Source organism: Agelaius phoeniceus, chromosome 2 (assembly GCF_051311805.1).
Source record: "Agelaius phoeniceus isolate bAgePho1 chromosome 2, bAgePho1.hap1, whole genome shotgun sequence".
NCBI lineage: Eukaryota > Metazoa > Chordata > Aves > Passeriformes > Icteridae > Agelaius > Agelaius phoeniceus.
In genome coordinates, this window is record NC_135266.1 from 72099257 (window position 1) to 72125599 (window position 26343).

The 26343-nt window shown below is 42.3% G+C and overlaps 1 protein-coding gene across 6 annotated transcripts in view; it reads left to right on the forward strand.

Moving 5' to 3' along the window:
• SPATA13 (spermatogenesis associated 13) overlaps window positions 1-26343 on the forward strand; it is a 146114-nt gene that overhangs the window by 95737 nt on the left and 24034 nt on the right. For 3 of the 6 annotated variants that reach the window (XM_077173861.1, XM_077173864.1, XM_077173862.1), the window contains exons 2-4: window positions 5503-7299; window positions 20328-20690; window positions 23864-24008. In XM_077173861.1, coding sequence (XP_077029976.1) covers window positions 5503-7299; window positions 20328-20690; window positions 23864-24008 — 2305 coding nt within the window. Of the gene's footprint in view, window positions 1-3586; window positions 3724-5502; window positions 7300-18175; window positions 18328-20327; window positions 20691-23863; window positions 24009-26343 lie in introns of those variants that run through there. The other 3 variants (XM_077173863.1, XM_077173866.1, XM_077173865.1) reach the window with 3 other exon arrangements.

A 26343-nucleotide genomic window follows, 5' to 3' on the forward strand; every position in this document is an offset into this window, starting at 1 on the left:
TTTATACCAAACTGTGATAAACTTTTCTCACTTGGGTCAGTAATTGCTTTTATCAGCAGCAAAGTAAATGCAAGCGGGAGCGCCTTTAGGAAGCTGCACACCAGCCTCATGCATGTGGGCAATGGGGACTTTCACTGGCCAAATCAGAAAGTTGATGCAGCAGTTTAGCTCAGGCTGTCCTTTCAGTGTTTTTCTTAGCAATGTGATTAATTTTGTCACCTTGGATATTTTCAGTGCCAAGATGACAAAGGTCTTGGCTTTGGAAAGTCCGTTTCCATTTATTACTATTAATTTGCTTGCAGATATACAAAAATGGAAAAATCCTACCCTAATTTCACATCGTTTATATATTAAAAAAACAGATGACAATAATTAGCTGCCTATATTAGTTTGAGCTTACATACACAAACATACTACTCTTCACTCATTTCTAACTAAAAAAAATTGAGATCTTGCTCCTACTCCCAGTGAAGTTGTTGGGGGAGTTGCCCTTAACTTCAATAGATATATGACTCAGCTTAATTCCCCCTGTGGGACCTGTCAGTATGTAAAGATTCCTTGGGGGTTAATTGCTTGCAGAAGAGACTTTGCCTGGGATCTAAAAGGAAGGTGCAAATTGCACAACTGGAGCCTTAGTTATGTACTGCAGCCTGGAAAAGACACTGTCATTTAAAGCAAGGGGATCTATTTTTCCAGCAATTCTGCATCTTAATAATTAAATTTGGTCATTCATTAATTTAGCGTATATCTTAGAGAGTCACTTCCTTTGCCATCTTGCCCAGTAGCTGTGGAAGTAGGACAAGTGCTTTTATGTTTTTCTGAAGTTATTCTTTCTGGCTTTTTTTGTTTGTACTCTATTTTAAGAGTCCTTTGTAAAAAAAAATAAATTACTACTTTGAAGCAGACTTTTAGAAAGTATTTATAAAATAAACATGAAAGAAATAACTGTTGCAGGAGTGGAAGAGAGGATTTCTAAACTAAGTAGATAGAAGCATTCTTATTCAGACTTTTCAGATTTATGTATGTGACTTCATGATATAAATGTGCCCTTTGCTATTCTGAAAAATCTAAGAGATGTATCACTACCAATTAAAACCTGGGAGAGGTTGTTCCTTCATCTTTAAAACTCTATATTCATTCTCCCATGTCACATTTTTTGTAATCCTTTCCCACCTGTATTACACTTGGAATAATCCTTCTCACTCCTTGTCACATGTGCCTTAAACCTCTTTTAAAGAACAGACTTAGAGCTTCTAAAACAAGCATTTCATTTTTGTTGCGCTAAGTGTGATGTCAAATCACTATTAGAAATCTCACGCATGTACCAATCTGGAATTTCTTCTGGAAGTTCCTTCCTTCATAAATTGCTGTACTTGGTCAACCATAACATGTACTGCTGGCACTGCCTCTCTGCTCACTGCAGCTTTTGTTGTTCATCTGGAGGCAAAACATTAGTCTGTAAATAACAGAGTATATAGCTCAGTCTTCCAGAAATACCCATGCAAGTGTTATGGATTTGTTTGCATTAGCAAGGATTCTCAATGGCAAATGGTAATAGTACTCTCATTTTGCGTTTTTAGGATTGTAGAAAAACCTTAATATAGGAAGGACTAATCTCCTGAAACTTTGGTTTGTAACTTTGAGGAGATACTATGGCTTGTATGAAACTGAAAGGGTTTAAGTTTATAGCTGGAAAAGGGGTTTGCCTTTTTTCTCATGGCAGTTCAGTTGATAAATTCTGTTTTGCATCAGTTTACTAGACCTTGGTGTGATGGCACTTGAACACTATATACAATTTTTCAGCCTTCAAAAAAAAAATCAGATTAAGAAAAGATTTTGTTAATTATTGGTCTCCAGTACAGGAAGTTAATCCTGTTCTCAGACACACTCTTTAGTGCACTGCATCCAAGTTTCTCTGAATAGTATGCACATGTGGAAGGGCTGACTGAATCAGTGAACCTGCAAGATTTAGAAGAGGGTTTTACTGCACTACCAGCAGAAAAGCTACGATGAACAAGTCTGGAAGATTAAAACTATATACTTTCAGAAACTTGACAAATGTCTAATTGACTAGATACAGTTATATCTGTATCTGCAAGTTTCTAAGTATTTTCTTCCTTAAATGTAGTGACATTTAAAAAATACAACATGCAATGTAAATTCTTATTATCTAAAGTGAGTTTTAGTGTGGCTTTCTAAGGAAATTAAGTTTTTGTGAGCACTTTGTTAATCTGCCAATACCTTCTTTGATAATTTCTAGCTCTTCAAGCCTGTTTAATCTGTTGATGAACTTCAACTACATTTAAAAGATGGTTTCAGATCTCAATTATCAGTTATTTTTTAAGTTTCCAAAACACTGTTGGCTGGATAAAGGAAAGACCCAAATTAGTGGCTCAATTCAGCTCAACAGTTTTTTGTGCTTTGTCTTTTTGTCCAGCTGGTCGATAGAGGACACCTGAGGAACTTAAGATTCCTTTCTCTGAGAAAGCAGAGGTTGTGGATTAAAAAGTATACTCCAAAGGAGTGTGATGCATATACCTTGGATATCTCTGGAAAGAAACTTAAAGGAACATAGAAACACAAACCCATTGAAACTTGGGGTTGAATAACGCTATTAGAAGTTTTTAAGTGACCAGCACAAATCCTTAGAGATACCAGGGAGGCTCTGCATTTATTTCTTCTTTGCTTCCCATGCCCAGCACTGTAAAGCAACCACCTTGCCCCCTCATTTGAGTCATTATTCCAAACTCACTCCTTCCATGGGATGTACCAGAAAGCTGTGGCTGCAAGAGCAGGGCTGGTGGCAGGCTGTGCCTGCTGCTGCTGACTGCTGGAGACTTCTGTGGTCACTCCTAGTTATTTGCTACCTCATTTGACCTGCATCCCTTAAGCCCATTTGTTTGCATCACCCCCTAACTATACCTTGCCTTTGAGAGTGTGTCTGTACTGCTCTCCAGAGAATTAATTACACTGCATGTGCAGTCACACCAGTCTCGGAGGAGAGGCACTGGGGCTGATGGCCTTTGCTAGCTCTTTAGGGCATCTGCTCTGCCATCCAGTCTGTCTTGCCCCAATTTCTCTTGGTATCCTACCTGAGCTTCAATAAAACTGTTGAAATTATATTTACAGTTCCAGTCCAAGTGTAGAAATATTTTTTTGAACAATAAACTTTCTAAGCAAGGGCTACCAGTTTGTACAGGTCTTTGCCAGGAGTCATGACACAGGGCTTTTAGACACTGTCTTACAAATTTTTCCTTGTGGTATACGAACTCTGTTCAGATTGTGCATAAAATGTTGTTTCTTCTGTTAAGTTTGACGAATAGCAGCAAGCCAAAAAGTTGTCCAGGTTTTGGACAGAAATGGAGCCTGGGAACCAAGCGTGAGTTTGATCAATGAGCCGTGCAAACTGCACTCGTGAGCGGGGCATACGGACCTAGGGACGGAGAGGCGGGGCGGGGCACCATCCAGGAAATTTTTAAGCTCCTAAACGTGACCATCGCTGCGCGGCCGTTTGTTCCTCGGCCGGTGGGAAGGCAGGCAGGCTCCTTACAGCGAGCGGCAGCGCCGGAGCCCCGGCGGGAGGCAGCGGGGCGGGCGGAGCGGACCCTGCCGGGCGCGGGGGCGGCCGGAGCAGCCCCGCCCCGCCGGGCGCCGCTGCCATAGCGATGCGGGAGCGGGCAGCGGCCGGGACGCGCGGCGGCGGCGAGCCCCGGCTCTCCCTAGGTAAGGGCGCTGCTCCGGGGCTGCTGTTGTGGGCTCCACGCTACGAGCTGGGTTTTTAATCTCATCTCGTTGTGTTTGTTCTCCCGTCTTCCCCTCCCTTCCCCCCACCCGCGCCCCTTCTGCCCGCTCAGGTGCAGTTTCTCCCAGAGCCGCTTTCTCTGGGAACTTCTCTGCCGAGAGCAGCGTCTTGTGCTCGTTTATCGTTCGGTGTTTTCTTTCCGCGTGGAAAGTTGCGAGCGGTACCAGGGCTCAAGGGCCAGCCGAGGGTTGGGTGGCCGGCGGGCTTTTGTCCGGCCCGGGTGCCGCGGCGGCGGGGCTCGGCCCGGCTCTGCCCTGCCCTGCTGCCCGGCAGGCTCCGCCGCGACCCCGTCACTAGCGGGGATTAAAACTGCGGCGGGGGATGTTCCAGGCGTCTTGCTGAAGCGCGAGTAAATCCTTTTATCCGCAGAGGAGCAGAGGCTCGCAAAACTTTGAAAGTGCGCGCAGGAGGAGGGAGCAGCCCGAAAGGCAGCGGGCAGGGCTCCGCAGCTGCCGCGTTTCACGTGGAGGTGGGACTGGCTGTGCGGGTCCCGCCGGGCGGCCGGCGGTGTCCCCGCGATGGAACCCCCGGCTGGCTCCTGCACCTCCTGCCGCTGCGCCTCCGCCTCGCCCGAGCCCCCGTCCCCGCTGCTCTCCCAGCCCCCGCGGCCCTTGCGATGGGAAAGAGACAAAGAAGGGTCCGGGGTCTGCCGCCTTCCCCAAAGCACAGCTGTACACGTTCTTTCCTTGTTTCGGGTGAGGGGGAAATTCCCCCTGCCGCCCCCATGACCCCGCCGACAGTGGCAAGTTTTCGAAGATCCCACTGTCCCTTGCTGAAAGAACCGTGCATAAGCTTTGTTTTTAAGGTGGATCCAGCTTCAGACTGGGCATCCCAGTGGTTTTCGGGGCATTGTTTATCACGGTGGGGAAAACGTCTGCCTGGCTAAGACCCCTGGCTGGGGCAGGAGACACATGGCCGGTGGTCCCCCCACAGCTTTCCCAGGCACTGGAGTTGTGATCTGGTCTGCTGGATTGCCCAGGCTCAGCTGAGGAGGAGATCCTGTACAGCATGTCCCAAATGCTCTAGTCACTTTCAGGTTTAAGTTTTCATTTTGTTGTCACCATAGCATAGGGTGGCTTCTGGATGTATTGCTTTTAATTCTTGTTTTCTTTTGTAGGGAAAAAGACTTTGCTGTGCACTTGATGTAATTTCTTAGAATTTTATGTGCCAGGGGACAGACAAGTCAGTCAAGTGTCACACAGACTTCCAACAGAAGCAAGTCTAGGAAAAATTATGTCTGTTTTCCTCTTCCTTGCCTCCTGTTTGAGAGTTAGGTGTCCCTTGATGAATGTGTTTTAGATGACAACCTCTCATGTGTCTTGGGGCTCAGTGCTGAGCACATGAGAAGGAAGACTGGATTGGTGTTACTGGGAGTTTCTTTCTCCTACGTGCATATGAGGATTGTATTTACTATTGTAAGGTAGCTGTGCTAGTCATAATGAATTTATTAGCTGATTAGCATTAGAGAAACAAGTACATATTGAAATTATTCTGGTCTCTTAAATTGCTGACAAATGCAATTATACTTTGAGGGAGTGACAAATGCCTTCTCTGCACCCCTGCCACACACCTTTGTTCACCATAGAAGAACTCCTTCATTTTGTTTGTGTCTTTATTTCCTACAATGTAGCTGAAACTTCTTTTAGTAGGGGACTTTGTAAGAAAACTTTTTAATGTTGGCTTTTGTTTTCTTGATGCAGGCAGCACCACCTGAGGAGCTCAGCTCACCCAGTCGATGTGAAGGCAAGGCAAACCAAGGTGCAGCAGATGACGGGGAGGCAGCGAGGTCAGCTGGTGGGGACTGCAGTGTTGCTTTGAGCTACCCCAGCCTCCGCCTCCATGCCTACAGCATCGAGAGCATGACAACATTTCCGAATGTCTGTGGAAATGGCACCACCGTTACTTGTATAGTTATGGATAATAAAGAACCCCAAAGCCAGACTACCTGTGCCAGTCATAATGGGAGACACAGCACCGACAACAATGTTGAGGAGGAATTTCAAGAGGACAAGCTCAGCCCTTCCAAAATCATGCGCTTTTTCACCACCCCTCGGAAACGGGCTAATTCCAGCTCTGACAGGCCCCGTTCTCTGGTTTTGATGGGCAACTCATCCACGTGGAATGCCTTTTCTTCTATCAGAAAGATGGGATCTTTCAAGAAGCTGAAATCTTCAGTTCAGCAAGGAACTCAAACAAGGGAATGCTCAGACGTTGTAAATGACAACAGCATAGGCAAACATGGTTCAAATGGAGCAGTGGTGCAAGTTCAGACTAACAGGTATTCCTATTCAGGGCCTCTCCATGATTTCCAGAATGCAGTGGATGGTTTGGCTTCTGACTGCTCTGATGTGGAGGAGAGTGATGAGTCCTTCCTGAGGAACACTCATCGCTCACGCAGCATCAGGAGGGCTTACGGAGCTGGCCGCATCAACTTGTTAGACACAGATAAAATTCAGAGTCGCCACAACTGTGTTAGGCCAATGTCACCTGTCATTGCAGAGCCAAAGATCTGTGAAATTCTGGTGAAAGACTCTGAAAACAACAGGATCATTTATTGGAGAAGCAAAAGTTCTGATAATTTGAACTTTCTGAAGAAAAGCTCATTCAAACGGAAGTCCACCTCAAACCTTGCTGATCTGAAGGTTGCAAATGAAAAACAGATACCAGCAAGGACTGCGAGTGTTCCTTCTGCTGACTCCGACAAAAGTGATGGAAACCCTGAGAGGCGATCCAAGCGATGGAAGAGCCCTATCAGAGCAAAGGATTTTGATCGAGTTTTGAAACTCGTCAGTAACGTTACAGATGTTGCAAGGAAGAAGGATGGCCCCAAGAACGTGGCTCCCTCTCCCAGTGAGCTGTCCCAGAGAACAAGGTCAAACAGCAGGCTGCACGATGACTACTCCCGCAGGGTTTCCAGCAGCACGGACCATGACAGGAAGAGATGCACCTCCTCAGTATCCAGTCCAGACTCTTCCTTGCCAGGAACACCTTGCCTGCAAAGCCCTGTGATTGCTCAGGATAAAAAGGCTGAAATGAATGTAGCTGTCACTGAGGATAAAAGCCCCAGGACGTCATCAGGTATCCCAGACTCTGATAGCTTTTCACCTACTCTGGATGACATTAGTCCATTTCCCAATGAAGTCTTTTATTCGGACTCAGATGAACCAAAAGCTACTCAGCAGTGTACAGATGAAGCCGAAAACCTTCATGTTCCAGTCCGGCCAACTACTCCAAAGCCTCAAAGTCCAACTGCAGGGAAGGTCAAGTGCAGTATGAATTTCCAGTGTCCAAACCATCACAGCACGTTGTCACTGAGCTCATCGGAGAGCGAGGAGAGAGTTGAGGTACCGGGGCTGAAGCTGGGCAGGAATCCTGTTTGCTTCCAGGACTCAGTGAAAACTGTGTATTATGATGATGGAAACGAAGACAGTGGCATAAGCAGCCACTCTCAGCTGAGCCTCAATTTAGCCTCTGGTACTGAAGAGAAAAAGGAAGAGGTAAGAAAGAAAGAAAAATCCTTCAAAAGCGATGTATATTCCCTGTTGGGTTTTGTCTTTATTAATGCAAAACAATGCAAAGTAATGGCTGCTGCAGCTTGTTATTGCTAAAATATGCTGACAGCAATTATTTCCTTTAAATATTCTCTTTGGATGCTAATATACAATTATTTTTTCTTTGCACATTAATATCAAAGGAAGTTTTGGCAGCAAAGGTATTCATGTATGTTTTCAAGGGCAGTTCATTGCACCCTGAAGATACACCACCTTGTCATGTGGCCTTGTCAGACTTTACCAGCCTGAGCAGGGTCTGACTGTGTTTTCTTCACAACTGAAAGGTCTTTTTAATTTTAAAGCGTCCGTGTATTCTGAAGTAGTGTTGACTTACTGTAAAACACTTTGCCTGTGGAAACCTTGCAGAACATGGTAATATTTGTAGAGCAGTGGTGTGTGAAAGACACAGCACAGAGGTTTAAGCATTCAGTTGTATCCAGTGTTTTCCCTGTGCAGTGATGACCATACTGAGGGTAAACTGCTTGCTTATTCCTTTGCTTTCCAACTGCAGACAGCAGTACTTTAGACACTGGGCTGAGTCTTTTGCTACTGTTGTTTTGGTGAAGACACGGTTGTTCTCACTGCACCTGATGAGTGATTTCATACTCTCAGTGAATGGATAAATGGATATATTGCAGCACCTCTGAGGTAAATTCACGTGATAACACTGTGCCCCCACCTAAAATATGGTGTGAGTTGGCACCAGAGAAGTTGCAATGATTTGGTAGCCTTGGTGAAAAGCTGTCAGACATACCCTGCATCTGTCTGAAGCAGTGAGGCCTAGCTCAGCCCCAGCTCACTGTGGCAAATACCCATCTGGATCTGTATAAATATGCAAGTCATTCACAGAATGAAGCTGACATATCTTTTAAGCCACCTCAGTTTGACTAAAGTATCTTAGACCTTAGGTATGAGATAGGCAAGGCAATGCTGCAGCTGCACAAGCTTCAGCCTTTCATGCTGTGAAGTTTTAAAATGTCTGTGAAGCTGTCCTACTTTTAAAGGCTTGGCACAGTTTTTGCAGACTAACTGTAAGTGGTTACAGAGCTTATCAGTATTGTCCTTCTGCTGGAGAAAAGTAATTTTGTTTACTGTTGTGTTTGCAGCAATGGTAAGATTGAAAAAATAAACTCAGTGTGTATAAATGTCTGGGCTCAGAGTTTATTCCTCTTCTGGAACCATAGAATTACTCCAGCCATCCGTATTTTCCAAAACTCTCACTTATATGCAAGGAGAAGCTTTCACACTGCCAGAAGAGGCAAGAGTCCTAGTGTGGATAGATGCCAGTTGTATTTCTCAGGAGTAAAATGGGAGGTGGAATTAGTGCTACTCATCTACCATCTAGTGGTGAGCTGCCATCATGACCCAGAAGAAATTAATCTTGTCCTTCCCCTTAGTTCCCAACAAACCAGTACAGTTTTTACATGAATGTGTGTACTTTGGGTGGATAAAAGTTACTGCAGTTTTTAGTTTTAACACCACATTCTGTTATTATCTAACATGCAATTTAAGCTTTCTCTTTATATTATAACATTTTTAGGGTAATTGTGAGTGTCCTTTAGTGCTTGCTTCAGTTGTCTAAAATACAGAGTGTGCACTGGTGGCAGCTCTGGGTTTGTGTAATGGGCAGGCAGGACAGGATCCATGGAATGGATCCCAGCAAAAGATGGAGAAGTGGTGGCCAGGGAACAGGCTCCTTGGCTCTAAGACCTCACTCTGCTGTGAGCACTGCCTGGAGCCCCTGTGCTTCATAAAAAAAGCTGTGGCATAGCTGCATCCAGGCAGACCTCTCTTCTAATGGAAAAAGTCAAAATTTTTGGAGGTGGTAGGTGTGGGTTGGTAGCAGGAGCTTCCAATAGGGGATCAATAGGGGATCACTGGGCTCTCTTGAAACTTCAGAATCCTCTGTGCAGGAGAGGGTCTGCTTTTATCTTGCTATACAAGGGGTATAAAGTCTGTTATTTCTTTTTTCCATGCCTGTTTCTCATCTCATACACAGCCTAAAGCTGTGGCACTCAGAGTGACTGCAAAACAGGTAGAGTGGTATAGTTTCTTCCTACCATTTCTTTGGAGGATTCAATTTCCTGCTTTACAGCATGCTTCCCTCAGCATGGAGCTAGCTTGGCACCAAAGATACTTATGCCAGGTTATTTTTTAATTGGAATTTATTCAGCCTGTAGGCACTTTTATGAATGCCACATACTCACACAATGAGGTCACTGGGGTTTGAACTTTTGACTACAATTCATTTTTACCTTACACCTCAGCGTTGCAGAACTGTACCTGCCCAGCAAGTTGTTCTGTGATGGCTGAGTGCTTATTTCACTCTCAACAATCATTTGAGATGTAGTGTGGAGCCATGGACATCATACATTTTCAAAATTTTGTCTGAATCTTAAATACACTGTGTTGATGGACAACTCTACACTGTTTCCATGTTTCGTGGATCTGCCTTTCTGTCCAGATTTCATGTATAAGCCAGTATGTATTCCAGTACAGCCACTAAAGCTTGAAGACTTACTTTGATATAAAGCTTAGGAGGTCCTAACCAGTCAGGCTCAAATAAGTTCTCTTTTCGGGACTAGCTGCTGTAGCTGGAAGCAAGTATAGTTTATTTCCTTACTCACTTATCTGACAGATTAGTCAGCAAATGAAATCTGTGGAATTTGGACCATCTCTATATTTTCCCAAATATGGAAACTAAATATTTCTACCTTATGTTTCTCCACTACTGTAAAGCTGATTTTGCAGTATTCCTGCAAGGACATCTATTTGTTCATCAGAATTGATATTTTGCGTTGTTTTTTTTTGCTTACGTGATTGAGTCTTGAGTTCCTGTCACTTCACTTTGTTGGTTTCACTAAAATGCAAGATTTGGACCGAAGCAGGGGAGATTTCTTGGTTTTTGGTCCTGACAGAGGTTGTTTCCCAGGGAAGAGCTAATTAAGTGCAGCGTGGATCTGTGCCTCAGCACTTCTGAAGCTACAGAGGTGTGAGTCACCAAAGCTCACCTGTGACATCCCATGCTTTGCCACTGTCTGCTTCATGCTACTGTCATTTATATTCAATATGTTGCTTTTAAATAGCATGAAGAGATTATTAAGTACAAGCTTGTACTTGTTTGGAGTGTTTCACAGAGTCTTTGCTTTCATGAAGGAAGAGCCCCATGTCACTGGAATAATGAAAACTTAGTCTGTTTTAGACTGGCATGTGTCAGCCACTAATGCTGCCTGAACAAAACACTGTTCTGAATTTGTTACAAAAAAGTAAGAATCAAGTTACTTGACATTTCACCTAGTCTTTCACAAACTCTTAGATCATTTGGTATTTAGGTTGCCTTGCTGGCATCTGGCTTCACAGTACACCAGACTTTTTATTACTTGAGTACCTTATCTGCATGACCATAAGTGCATGATAAATTACAGTGAAGAGGTAACTCTGCTGTAATTACGATTGAGTCACAGTTTATTTGCAGACAATATTTTACATGTTCTAAGACCTGTCTGTCAACTCATTTATGTTCATGCCATATAAAAGTCACTGGTCCCAGCTAGTCCAAAAGTGCCCAGTGCATCATAAAGTGCCCAGTGCTCAGCTGTTGGCAGAGTTGAGCTGGTTTGTCCTGGACAGGGCTCTGAATATTGAGCACACAGGGTTTAACTTGGGGGACAGCTTGTAAAGATGAAGAGGAAGAAGACCTTTAGGGGTGGGATACAGAGGACTCAGATATGTCCTCACTGTTTGTCCTCACTATTTGTAGCTTCAAAATGTGTCCTCCTAGTGAAGGACCAAAGGGCAGTAGCGGGATGTCATCGTGTTCAGTGCCTGCAAGGAGCAAGCAGCAGCCAGGATCTGAGGGTGATCATCTGTAGTACATGCCTCAAGTTCCTGAGTGCTGTGGGGTTGGGCATGAGCACACCTGCTGGAAGCTAGCTGCTTTCAGCTCTCTGAACTCTTCTTTGTGGATTTATTCACCTCTGGTTCATCCACGTGCAATTTAGAGTGTAGCTTAATCAACCTATTGTGTATTACTGTAAATATGATAAACTGTGAAGGATAATTAGGTGAAGTAGTGGGGGAGATTTCTTAAACTGGGTTTACTCCTAAGGGGCTCATAATGTGGAGTGAGGGCTCACTACTCCAGTGGCACTCTGGTCTCGCTGACTATAGCGCCTCAGGACAGAGCAGCAGAACCCTGACACAGGGTCTGAACAGCTTCTTACAGAAAACTGAGGTTTCAGGTAGACCAAACAACACTGGATTTGCACTAAACTCTGAGCTGCTCTACACAAGTCAGGGTGCATTCACACAATGTCCCCGCAGTCACTCAGTGAGTGACTTCCAGATGCATTTGCCCAGAGCTAGACTAGAAACCACTGCTCATTGCTACAAACCTAGATTGCAGAATCCATTGCTGCAATAATGCAGCAGGGAGCCCTCAAATGACAGGAATATTTTCCTATAGCAGCAAAAACTCTTTCAACTCCCAGCAGCAGAGCTGTCATCCCTTGGGTGCAGCCCATAATCATTTGTTGCTGTATCTGCTACTCGAAAGAAGAAAAACAAAGCAGTCGTGACAATAATCTGAATTCTGGATTGGCTTGAATTTTAGACCAAGTAACTCTGCAGTTCTTAATAAAATTAGCCATTTCTGAAAACTGTAGGATAATATAGGAGTTACTGTCATCCTCTCAGAAATGGTTTGGATGGTGACAGGGAGAGCTCAGGTGGACTTCACTGCAGTTAGCCTGGGGCAAGCTGCACCCTTTCTTTAGTGCATTTGTGCACCTCTGCCTTTCCAGAGCGTCCCATATTTGACTCTGCTGTAGCTGTCCAGTGGCACCTCAGTAATACCCAGGTGTTGCTCACCCTGGGATCAGGAGTAATAAATAGTGCCCCAGAAAGTAGAACAGCACTGTTCCCATGTGATTTAGTTTCTTACATAAACGCAGTGTTGAGTTGTTGGCACTGAGAATCCATCTCAATGCTAGGTGGATGAGATTTCCAAAGTGAGCAGAAGCAGCTGCAGAATCTCCCCTGAGCCACCTGCATTGTCCCTTTCTGACGTCTGGAGCTGCCATGTTGCTGGTGCCAGGATGCTGTGGCAGGCTGGGAGACCAGCTGAGTGTTGGGGGAAAGCCCAGCAGCCTTGCCCCCACCCCATTCTCTGGGAAGTAATAGTTGGCAGAGCTGCCGAAGGCAGCTCCACCTGTCCCAGGCTGGGGTTTGTGTCTGCTGCTGGGACTTGCTGAGGGCTGGACTTGGGCTTGGGCAGGGACAATGAAGCTTTGCTCTGAAAGGGTGGAGAGAGTGAGGAACCAGAAGACCACATTTTGGAGAGACTCTGAAAAGAGGCAGAGGCTTCTGGCTTTTTAAGTTTTGCTTTGTTAACATGAAGTTCCACTTCCAACCTGTGGTTATCATGTGGCTTTTGAGATCAGCCAGTGAGTATTACAATGATAGCCTGAAAGAAGAAAAAAAGTCCCTTATTTTGCCCACATAAAGGGAATTTTCCCAAATAACAGGAAATTTATATATTTTTTAGACCTGTTACTTGTTCTGGGGTGTTCTGAGTCAATTCAGAAAATACGTAGGGATTTATTTAGGATTTATTAATATCTATACATCTAAAAGAAGCAGAGAATATGAATACCCCTTCGCTATACACTACAAGTTTGTAGTTCCGGTTCAGATGCTGAAGGAAAGAATGGGCAGTATAAGAGCATCATCCACCATCCTCAAGTATCGAGTCACCAAAAAACTAGAGGAAACAGTTTTCTGGTTTTAGCACATTTGCATTTTTATATGAGTGATAAGACTATTTCTGCAAAGGAAGTACATTTCCCTGCAAACTCCTCCCCTCTGCCATTTGGAAATATGTTAGCTGATTTGGATTTGGAAATGAATTAGAGGAGAGGATGAAGGAAATCCTTGAGGCTGAGGAACAGATCTGAGAATCATGAGATCCGCTTGTCATTTCCAGTCCTGCCCTATGCTTCTACACGACTTAAGTGCTTTGTATCTGTTCCTTATCTGTGAAATGTGGATATTATCAAGGTGAACTCGCTAATCTTGGTGAAGCATATTGCTGAGAGGGAAAGCTTTATGCTTTATCATTGATTGCGATAAGCAGGCTTTCAAGGATCAGGTTAAATGAAGCAAACCTGCATTAAAAGGCCTTAGAAAATAGATGGCTAAATTTTCTTTGTATCTATATAGCCTGACCACTTAATGTGGTTTTATAGGTGTATTTGTTAGTTAGAATACCGGAATTGCTTTGGTGTTCACAGATCCCAAGTAGAAAATTATATATTTTTTTCCCAATTTTTAAAACGTCTAAAATTAGTGTTTCACCACAGCAGTTTGTGTTGCTAATGGGGGTTACTTTTACTATGTCACAGGGTACAGTAATGTGATTTTTCTTTACTAAAATGCATAGTATTTCCTGCATCTATTCTGTGAGCTTACACTGGTGTAGTGCAGTGGTATTCCTTTAGGGAGTTCCCCTCAGAAGCAGCGCTTTGCAAAATTTTCAGCTGTGGCTCCATACAATTTTTTTTGAGGGGAGGAAGGGGAAAAGAAAAGGGAGCTTATCCTCCAAACAGCTAAAACTTATGTAAATGTTGGCCATAGTTGTATTGCATTGATTGTTTCTGCTTTGCTTGTGTATATAAGTGTAATTTAAGCGGGCTTTTTTTGCAGTTGTTTCATAGATTGTGTTTTGCTGTCTTGCAGACCACTGGTCGAATTGCCCTTGATGTTCTAGGGATAGATAATCCATTCATTTATGTGGGGTGTACTCAAAGGCTAATTAAAAAGAAAAGATGTTAGTGGCAGAGGAGGCAGAGGGATATAAAAAAAAAAGAATATAGTGCAATTTGCATTTAATTACAAAGGAATAGATGGAAATTTTCTTGAATTGTACTGGTTTAATAATTCTTGTTTGTTTGTGATTGAAGATGCAATTACTGAAAGTGTGCTTTCTTCTGCAGTAAAAGCAGTCATTTCCATGGTAGCTATTGCTGTGGTATCACTGTTGGAAATTGTTGCTGTTGGATCAATAGGGGATCACTGGGCTCTCTTGAAACTTCAGAATCTTTTTATAAAACCTAGAAAGAAAGCAATAAATAAATTTCCTCTGGGATACTTTATTTATCCAGTTTCATAATCCTGTGTCTGTCGCAACAGTTTGCAAAAAAAACAAAGTACTGATCATGACCATGAAACATAAAACAAGCTTTTAACCTCATTTAGTATTGGTGATAAATGAACTTCAATTAATGCTCTCCCAACTGCTATTTATCAGCAAGAAAAAGTGCAGTGGTTACTTTTTATCATGTACCTAGGTGGAGACATGTCCAGACTTTTACTCTGTTAGGTCAAGGTGGTGAAATAATTTATAGCTACTAGGTCACAATCCCTTGGCCCTTTTTATATTTGGTGGCTTGTATAAACTGAAAAGCACTTCTAATATTACTGCTGAGTTCCTAAGATTTGGCAGTTACTGTCTTATACAGAAATAATAGCTGTTTAATGGTCACCAATTATAATATGTTATATAGCTGTCATTGCTAGTGAGAGAAATTTGTACATTTTATATAGACCCCTAAATATATGCAGAAATGTATATTCTTGATCAAAATAAAAAGATACCTACATGACCTAGCATAAGTATTCTGATAGTTTCAAGCCTTGTCATTTGCAGAAGAGCATGACTGATTACCCATCAAAACTTTTCACTGAGAAGATGTAGTAATTGTGTTCTCAACTTCTCAGCCTACTCAGGTTTTCCTTGTAACTTATTCTCAGTCAGAATCATTATTTGTTTAATTTATCACACCTTTCAATAAGTTGCATTTGGAAATTAATGTGCATTTTTGTAAAGACATTATTAGATTTTGATTATCTGTTTTCTCTGGTTTAGAAAAAGGCAGTAGTAGTTAGCAAAATTACATTTCAGCCAGGCAGCTCAAACATATAGAGATAACAGAAGAAGAAGTATTGCAACTTACTGTGTAGCTAAGGAAAACAAACAAACCCTCCCCTCCCCTCCCCCCCCCCCAAAAAAAAAGAAAAAAAAGAAAAAGAAAAAAGCAGAAGCGTAGTCAGGATGCTCTTTTCCCTGGGGAAGAGGAATGGTGGGGGTCTTTGTCCAAGATGTACCTACTTGTGCCTTCCCAGAAGATTACCAGATAGGGAAAAATTTTCGGGAGAGAAGGAGAGAAGTGTCCCCTTATACCTTTGTAGTTGTCTGTATGTGCATGTTATGGGACATCATTGCATCGGGAATGTAAAGGTTAAATTTTGAAAATCCAAGTAGGTAACAGTAGGGGTTGAAATGCAGATTAGTGGTCAGGGACTCTCAGCAATGTACACAGTCATCAAGACCTTTATAAAAAGTGGGGATTTTAATTAGGGAGTTTATCGGCTAAACACATTGACCAAAAAAAAAAAAAAATCACTCAGAGCTTGTTTTTTCTTTGCTATCATGGTGTCAGCCCTCAAAAGTGTCCCAACAGCAGGAGGCTGACCAGCAGCATTTTCTGTTGGGTCAGACTTCTAGTTTGGAGTTTCTCTGCAGCAGAGAATGGGGTCAGGTATAGAGGATGAAGGGTTATTCATGGTTGTTGTAACTGCACCAACAAAAGTCCTGCCATGCAATTTCAGGTACTGGCAATTTCTTTGTCATATCACTGATAAAAGTTGCATCCACATAAGCAACATTTTATCAGCGCAGTGCAATTCAGATGTTGTGCTTCTTGGGCAGCACTTCCTCTGAAATCAGTTTGAGTGCTGAATTTATCAAAAGTACACAGTGGTCTGAGTAATAGCTGGAGAACCGGGCTCTAAAGACTAAGCTAAGATTTCAGTGATTAAGCACCTGATGTTGCTTACCTTGGTTATTAATGAGTACAGGGAATGCCAATAGCAGTCATGTGCCATTAAATGGAACAGGGTTGTACCAGTGCCAAGTTGAGCTGAGTGAGATCATGATCAAGTCCTTGAAGTTATTGTAGTTAGATTGGGAAATCAGTCTGGGCCTAGGCATGGGAGGAGTTTAGTCTGGCTGGGCACAGACTCTGTGGTGTCCTTGTTTACCTGGGAGCAGCCTGGGAGAGCTCCCACTGTAGCCTGCTGGGTGTGGTCAGGGGGTCCTGGGGAACACAGTGTTAACAGCGCACCTGAATGTGGCACCTGGAGTTGAGCCCAACTAAAAATAGCTGTCAAATGAAGTGAGGGGCAGCTATCAAAGACAGCTGCACACAGCTGGAAAAAACCTCGTGATGAAGCTGCACATTTCTGGAGCAGGAGCTATGGACCAAGCAGGGCTGTCCACAGCACTGGGGAACATAGTTGTAGCTCCATCTAAACCCACCTGCAACCCAGCTTGACACCTGGGTCCTGCCTGGCTGGTCACTCAGTAGGCTTGGCTGATGCTCTTGTTTAGGGGCTCAGCTTGATTCCTGGAACATAAAAGATCCTGCAGTGCTGGAGATGTCATGACAGGCTTCCCTTTGTCCCCAGGGGCTGCTTCTGAATGGCCCATGCCTCCCATAGGTCCTGTGTCATACTTGCATGATGCATGGCACGTGGAGATAACTTAGATTCCTTTGGACATTTGAAATGGCCCTGGGTGTTTATGTTCAGGCAACAAAATTTCATTCTAGATTTCTCCTGGCTATGATGACAGCTTTATTATCTAGTTAATGTACGGACAGCTCCATTGCAGAATTGAAATTAAAATGCAGGAATCTGCAGCTAAGAGTGACATATTGAAAGGGATCAATAGCAAATATAAGTGTAATCTGTATTGAAGTAGATGTTCATTTTAAATGGTTGTATTTATAGATACAGTGCTGTCAGGAATGAGGAAAGCAGTTGAAATACAATGATTTAACTAGTTTGCTGTTGTAGGAATTTAGTTACCCAGGTAAAATAAATTCATTTGCATCAGCACAAACAAGCCGAGCTGTTTGCATTTGCAGTCTCAGAAGAAACCTAACTGAGGATACAGCCTAAAAGGCAAGATTAATTATCTTGATTTCTAGTATTGGTGATCCTGTGCTGTTGCTAGACTAACAGGTATGAATTCCAGAAAATCCAATGTGGATTAATCTTAGATCTTAATTTGTCAGAAATCTCAAAATGCCTTGAAATTTTTGACCAGCGCTTAAAATGCATGAGCCTGTGCATAAGATTTTGATTTTCAACCTATATGAAGTGCCATGTGTATCTCTAGACATCTGTAGATGTTCCCAGTAATAATTGCACAACATCAACATGCTTTCACTTATAAAAGATTCATTAGGAGAAGGTGATTTGAGGTCAGCAGTGGTGCACCAGTATAAAGCCAGTCACAGCTGGAGTACAATTGTTTCCTCAGAATTTTTTCCTTGTCAAGAATCACACTTAAGCATAAGTGACTGCAGTACTGGAGCCTAAGAGTTGTGTACTGGATATTTTTATTCCTGCTAGTGAGTGGTCACTTGATAAGGTCCTGCTTGAGCAGGCCACTTAGAGGAATGTGAGATTGTCAGTCTGGCTTCCCCTGTTTTTTGCAGTGACAGGATTATGCTTTCTCTTTTAGTATTTTTCAGTGTAGTTTATAGATCTAAGACTAAAAACACACATCCTTTCAGCATTGTTTGTTGTACAGCAGAGATTAATCTGGCTGTCATTTGGATCACTACTTAAGGTGGAGTCTGCAGAATGCAAGCAGTCCTCTGCAAATGTTATTGCTCAAGATAAGGGTGTAAGCAGCAGATTATGAGATGACGTGTGACGTGTCCTTCCTCAGTCTAAAAGTACAGGATCATGGTATGAACTTTGCCTGACTGGTTATGCAGAGAGTGTGCTCACATTTGTAGCTCTTATGGACGAGACTTTGCGAAACAAAACCATAAAATGACTCTCATGAGCTCCTTTCTCAGTCACTGCATATGTGGAGACCCTTTACCTGTGTCTGATTCTGAGGTAAGAACCTTATTTAACCTGTGACTTTGCTGCTCAGTCTTGGAGGGGCTGTGCTTAAGGGACAGCTTTGCTGAAGCTGTGTTAATGCACCAGCCAGGGAGTGACTCTCTGCTTCAATTAAATGTGCTGTTAAAACTGATCCTGAACACAAATCTGTAGAGAACCTGAAGTTCTTCCTTGAATGACAGGTATAGAAACAAATTTTTTTTAAGTACTCTATTTAGAATAAATTTCATGCTGTAAGTGAAATAATTGAATGTAGAACAATATACTTGGGAATATTTGAAAAGTACCATTTTCATAATTGCAGTAATCATGTTAAAATATTGACTGTTTAGTAACTCTGTTTACTGGCTTAAGTGCTTTCATACCATGGAATTAATCTTAACCTGTCTTTCAAACAAAAAGCAACATCTGCCCACTGTATCATGAGGCTCAAAAAAGAGTCATTAGATTTGTAGTGGCCTGGCTGAAAATGACAGGTGGACAAGAAGGTGACAGAAGATAAATCCTCTGGCACAGACATCATTGCAAAAGGCTGCTTCTGGGCTGTATGTTTGCTTTGGTTATGCAATATCTGGAATGCCTTCGTCTGGTCTGGAACAGATGAACAAAATATAGTTAGAGAGAGACAAAATTATGCTTTTCTTTTTTGGAATACTTACTAGCTTTCTCTCTTTTTTGCCATTTTTATGAAGGAGCTGGAAAAAGCCAAGAAACACCAAGAAATCAGAAATGTGAGGGAAAAGTTAAGATAAATTTTTGTGTGCAGATTTTTTTTCTGAAAAATTGCAAGGGTTTTGCTAGAAAAAATTACAACAGTGTTGCTTCATATGTATTGAAGTGGTTAAAAATGTTCCCTCTACCAAGTATTTTAGCTGAGGTTATTTTATTTCCAAACTTGTAATACCACTGCGGTTGTGATACTTGCAGGCATTAACTTCTGTGAGGCAGGTGTGCTGTTAAATAGGAAAAACGTGTTCATTTTCCAAGCTTCCTATCTAAGCCCATCATTTTTTCCCTGTGTTTGTGCTATAATATATCTCTGATATGATCTGCATGTCTTGAAACTCCCAGAACATATGGGAAGTGAGCTTCTCCCTTCCAAACTGGACAAGCTCGCTCACCTAATTCACTCCTGGCTGCAGAATCTCTAGATCTGACCAAGTGGCATTGGGGGAGTGAGTCGTAGGAGGGAGTGTGACTGCCCAGTCTGGCATCAGATTACAGTTACATGGATCTGCAAGTGGTCAAAATGCAGCCTTGTTGTTTGTTTTCATCACTGAACAGAGGTGGAACAGAGAAATATCATAGGATGGGTTGGCTTGGAAGGGAACTTAAAGATCATCCAGTTCAAGCTCACCAGCCATGGAGAGGGACACCTTTCACTAGACCAGGTTGCCCAGAGCCCCATCCAGCCTGGCCTTGGACAATACCAGGGTTGAAGCATGCACAGCTTCCCTGGGCACCCTGTTCCGGTGCCTCATCACCTGGTGGTCAAGAATGTCTTCATAATATGTAATCTAAACCCACCCTCTTTCAGTTTAAAATTGTTGCCCCTTGTCCTGTTGCTACAAGCCTCGTAAAAAGTCCAAAAGCAGAGCTAAGTTATTTTTAATGGTGTTACCTGTAATGTCCAACTTGTGCATAGAAAAAAGTCCTGTGAGCACAGAGCTATCTTTCTAAGATACTATTCCATGAGTTCAGTGTCTGTGATAGGACCTACCTGTACTGCTGAGGTAATAGGTCAGTTTTTAGTGTTATTAGTCTGGTTTGCCAAAGAGGTGCTGATTGTTGGGTGCTTACCTTAGTCAGCACAAGCATCATGATGTCTCTACTTTGCAAAGTTATCTCTTCCTGAATTGTCAATTGCATTTATTTCATTTATGGTAACTCCTTCTGTTTTAGACATGTTAAGCTGATCTGATATATGACAAACTCACAAATTATTAACTGTCAGAAAATTCTGTGGCTTATTTGACTTGTTCACATTTAAAAAGGTTGTTTCTGATGACCACTGGAAGAGGTCCACATCCCAGGAGGAAGAAAAGGCAGACTCACAAAAGGTCACACCGAGGAAATGGGGCTCTGGAAAAAGATCCCGGCCCAGACCTCTCTCAGACTATGGCCAAATGGCGATCCGAAGTTTCTCTATACCAGAAGATGCAGTTGCAGTGGAGTCTCAGAACACAGACTGCACAGATGGAGAAAATCAGCTGGGACTGGCATCCCTTGGGTCTGGGATCCAAAGCAATACTGTAGGCTACCACAGAGGGAGGAAAAGAAGACCCATCTCCGTAATAGGTGGGGTCAATTTCTATGGAGACGATCAAGTAGAAGAGAGAGAAAATCTGCTGACACAAGTAAGATAAACAGATGTGCTCTGCAAACTGCAAAAGACCCTTTCACTTCCTTGTCTCTATCTTCAGCCTAGAAAATAGAATGGATGCTTCCTTCTCTTCCTTCCCTTTTGTCAAGCTGACATCGTGTACTTAGAATACTGCTTTCCTGGTCACTAATTACTTTGTCTTCTTGCTAAAAATACAGCATGGAACAAACCTGATACTGACTTTGGGATAATCTTTTCTGTATTGTAAATTAATCTGATTTCTTTCTTGGCATGGTCATTATGTCTTATGTTGGTCTATACGGGCTTATTTGTGTGTAAAACAGATGTGTGTTTAGTCTCCATATAGAGGGCCTGAGGAACAGAATAGTACAATCAAACAGAATGATAACACATTATTTATTGGTCATTTCAAATTATCCAAAAGCAAGCCTGTTCAAAAACTGTGGCTTTATAAGTGATGTTCAAAAACTTGGTTTTGGCATAGCAAAGATACTTAAAACTAATGAAGACAGTGCTTGAGAAAATTGGTAATAAATTGAGAAATTAATGAAATTAAGAATTTAAGAAAACTGACCATATGAATATAGTGTCTGTCCATGTACTACTAAATTGATCAGATGAAACAAAGGTAGGAAACCTATTAGCAAGCAGTGTATACTTGAACAGTACCTATATTTGCCATCTCTGTTGGCTTAAATAAAAGAGTGAGAAATTAAAAACTTCTGAAAGGTAAAAATTGCTCCTTTCTCCCTGGAGGTAGTGCTGAGCAAGTACAATGTGTGGAGGAACTTACTGTTGTGTTGGTGGTCGTGACCCCATCTTGCATTTGGTTGCAGAGCTTCAGCTTTTGTAAGACTGCACTCATCAGGTATTTTCTGCTTTCCCTGGAAGCTGGAGGACTTCTACCTAAAGCAATTGTCAAGCTGATAAAGCAACAGAAAAAAGAATTAGTATTTGCATCCTCAAAAAATTTGATTCTGGTGGTTATTAATGAAATTTGAGTCCTGTTAGTCTTTCTCAAGCCACTTCATCTCCCGCTGGGAAGTTTACTGATAGTAAAGTGCTGAAACAATGTCAGGCTTTTCAGTTTCCTGTGAAAAACATTTTGTAACATGAACACTGTTATTGTGTATTAGATACTTTTTCTTTATAAGTCCTTGATGAAAAAATGCATCTTAATGCAAAACTCCAGCTGAAGCCAGTGAACCTTTTACCCAGGCAAAGGCCTGTGTTTCGAATCATATGTAAGTAAGATATTTTAAAATTCATTCTATTTCTTAATTTGGAAGGTTAAAAAAAAGAGGAAAATTATTATTGTAAATTCTATTCCATCTTACTCAAGAATAATAGATGGATTTCAAGAGATAGTAAGTATGGGCAACTTGCTGTACTGTGTAAGGGATTAAATACTCTCCAGGCCCTTCATTTAGTGCTGAGACCAGAGTGATCTCTTTTGAAACCTTCTTCACATCAGTTTAATAGTGAAGGAACATGCATCAAGGCAGCTTTTTGAGTTGATTCTTTCCATGCTCCAGTGCTGCCATAACAGCTTGGCTGGGGTTAAGTTAGCGCATTGCTGGATCACTGTGGTCAAGACCAAAATGATGAAGCATTCCTAACGTTATTAAACCAAATTATGGCCTTCCCAGGCCAATTTCCCAGGGCTGCCACACATCCATGTCTGTCCAGGGAAAGGATTTGGACTGAAGCCTTATAAGAAAATTTTAGTTGCCCAGAAATTAATAGCTTTTTTTACTTACTCAGCCAGTTATTTGCATACAGTAGTTGCCATGACTTTTATTAGCTATTTGATACAACGAATCAGACTTTTTGTGGTGAAGGATCCTGGTATACTGATAAGGCACTTAGGAAATAAAGTTTAAAGATGAGGTTGTAGATGAATCATATTCCATACACGTTGAGGTTTTTGGCAGTCATAACAAAAAGTAAACTTTTAGCTGGAATGTGAAAAAGGACTCAACAAGCAGGCATATATGTGCTAGAAGTATTTTATGTGGGGCTGTCAAAGACTGCTCTTCACACTGGTGATTTTTTTTTTTAAAGCTTTGAAAACTCTTGGGAATATTTGAAAAGTACAAAGCTAATTCCTCTTCACTGTATTTTGTTCTGGTCTGACAGCTTAGGTGTGAGAAAACATTTTCAAACAATACTGTCATGGGTTTCATAACAGAGTGTCAAGAGATAGTTCATTAAAAACCATCCCAGATGTTTCAGATTACCTGATAGAAGAACAGTAACAACTGAACAATAAGAGAAGATCTCAAGCTGAGTTTCTCTGAAGTTCATGTGCTGAAGCCTGGTTGTTTAATGTTGAATGCTTATGCAAGATCATTCAGCCTGGCTAATGTGGCATTGTTCAGGGACAACATAAAATCAGACTCAATTTGCAAATAAAACAGGGGTAGGTTTTCCAATCATAATTTAAGAAATAAATGATTTATCCAAAGAAAATGGCTTTGAGATAATGTTAATAATAAACCTAGTATTACCTCTTTCTTACGAGGCTCCTGGGAACTCAAAACAGAGCATCATTTAGACAATTATTATTGTCTTGTTTATTTTACTGACAAGCAATACACTTTACTGCTGAAAGCAGAAATCCACCACCTCTGCAGAAAACCTGTTCTAGTGTTTTACCATCCTCATCCTAGAAAACCTTTTCATTCATCTAAATTGGTCTTCCTTCACCTGAAAGCTATTCCCCCTTGTCCTATCACTACATGCCATTGTAAAAAGTCCCCCTCCAGCTTTCTTGTAGACCTCCTAGGGTCCTGAAAAGCCATAGTGAGGTTTCCTGGAGCCTTGTCTTCTCTAGGCTGAACAACCCCAGCTCTCTCAGCCCAGTCTTCATAGGAGAGGTGCTCCCGCCTTCTGATTGTCTTCAAAAAAGCATATTACAAGATGAAAATTACAGAGCATGTCTGACCACAACAGAAGGCTAAGGAGTTTTCAATGTAATAAAGAACTGTAATGTAATAAAACTTGTTCTGTGATTCTGGTGGACATGGTATGCAGTGTTTAAGCAATGTCCCTTCAACATAGGAGATTTTACTGCCTGTGTAATTGCCTGGACTATCTGCAGAAACCTTACTTCATACCTGAGCTTTGCTCAGTTGGACTTGCCTGTAGCTCAACTAATACTGGATTTTCCTGTTTCCTCGGTAGCCTGTGGCACGGCCACCCGTTCCAGCACACAAGGTGCCCCCGTACAAGGCTGTTTCAGCCAGGTTCCGGCCACTCACCTTCTCACAAAGTACCCCCATCGGTCTGGACCGCGTGGGACGGAGGCGGCAGATGAGAACATCTAATGGTAAGATGAGTATTTTTAACTGTGTAGATCAGAAAGCCACACTCCAGGCTAAGCAAGAATTAGAATATAATGTGGAGGACAAAAGAGTGCAAACCAACTCAGTGACAAAGTAATACCCAGCTAAGTTGCTTTGTTTTGTGAGTTTCTTACTAGTAGCTGCTGTTCTCATGTAAAACTTTTTTTTCACATCTACTCTTTCACATTACTGTGGTTTATTGTTCTGCACCACTTACATGCCTGTATTCTCCACTCTCTTAGTCATATACTTGCCTAAAGTCAATAGATTATGAAGGAAGTAAGTTCTAATATGCTTGAGTTCACACCTGAACCCTAGCCACACCACACATGTATTTTTAATTTTTTGTTTGCCATGCATTCAGCTTTACTTAGATAGGCAAGCCTTAAATAAGTAAGTGGCTTGCTGATGAGTGTAGTCCAACCTCTGGTCCAGCCCTCTGGTACATGAGGGACAGGTCTTGGTAAAAACTGCCTTTTTTGGAAGCACTGTGCTTTCAGGCTCGCTGATATGTCCTGTGTAATTTTGCTGTAATTGTTTACTCTTAGCATGGAATGCTATCTGGAGTTAACAGAAATAGTCTATTAACTAGTCCAGATATAGTGGAACATTTCTTCATAAGTGGGTCCAGAACAACCTGGGTTAACACCATTTGTTTTCCTTCTGGCAAGATTTGTAAATAAAAGCACAATTCTCACTTTGTATCTTTCACTGTTAATAGTGAACAAAACACTGTTGGGAACCTTCACCCTGAACCTTCTTGATCAAGGCTTCCCATGACTGAAGTAGGAACCTTAACAAATAGCATTTTCAATGTTTATTAAAATTATGCGTATGTTTACAAGTCAGTACTTGGCTTTGATGGTTCTTAGCTAAGTTTTAGCTGCAGTGATGTCCAAATTCTACCAAAAATGCTTTAACTACAAATTAGTTTACATAAGAATGTGTTAAAACTGAATTCTCCTGTTTTAAATAGAACATGACAGTTTTTTTCAGGAGGTGCTCTTCAAGAAGCAGGCTTGAGAATTTCTAACTATGGCAGTAAGAGGGACGTACCCAATAAGATGAGCTCAGCTGGTTGGAACATGGTGTTGATAATGCCTAGACTGTGGGTTTGATCCCCTTATGGGCCATTCACTTAAGGGTCGGACTTGATGATCTTAGCGGGTCCCTTCCAACTCAGAATAGTCTGTGATTCTGAGATACATTATTGTGCTGGTTTAGACAGCTGGTTTAGAGAACTAAACTCCAAATAAGCCACTTCCTTTCCCCCTGCCCTTTTCAGTAATGGAGGGACAATAAGGAGAAATTACAAGATAACAATTTACTAAAATTGCAATGACAACAGCAGCATCAATAGCAAAAAGTATGCAAAAAGAAGGTGCCCTACCCACAAAAAATGGCATTTACCACTGTGAAAAAAACTCCAGATCTTCCTGAAGACAATGCCTGCTGTGGTCTCCACACAAAGTCAGTATAATTACTGTTCCTGCATATGGGGCATGTGGTATTTGGGACACAAGGGCAATATGTCAAAGAGAGCTTCCGCTACTTAATGTTCTCCCTCACCCCAGTTGGCAAACAGCGGAGGAGTAGGGCAAGCAAACCCCTTGGAAGTGCGATCATCACGTTGTGCCACAGCGCTGCCTCAGACCGCTCCGCTTTGCTGGTTCCTTTCTGCAAAGCTGCCTCTGGCACTGATGCTGCTCCAGTTGGGCTCTTCTGGAGCTTGGGCTCTGTGTAGCTCAGCTGGGCTCGGCTCTGTGCCACTGCCTCTCTCTGTTGCTTGTTGTTCCCTTGGAGTGGCGCCTCAGACCCATCATTGCTGTCCTTCAGCACCGTGTCTTAAAGCTGCGACCTGAATGGATAGGAAGGGAGAGGGGCTGGATCCACTTGGCTGATCCCAATACCTTCTTCCTGGAGAGATCCAGCAAGATGGCAAACTCTGGTTTCCAGTGCACGGCTGCTTCTGCCAAAACCACGCCCCCAGCGATGATGTGGGTGATATGGAATAAACAGCGCTAAGAGCTCCACCCCCCCTTCTCTCTAACCAGGGCAATTATATATATCCTCCATTTGTATTTTCCTTGAATTTATATTGTAGTAAAATATTGGGAACTAATTTAAAACCTATGTCTGGTGTTCTGCTGTATGCTTCTTAGTACACTTAATGATCCAGATCAGGCACTGAGGTAAATTAGACATCAAATGCTGTGACTCTTGCTAAGATTCTGTGGTGTTTCAGTCCCTGATTCCAGAAGGACCACTCACAGAATAACAGGTCTTCCATAATGTAGTTTGTGAAAAAAGAGGCTCTTT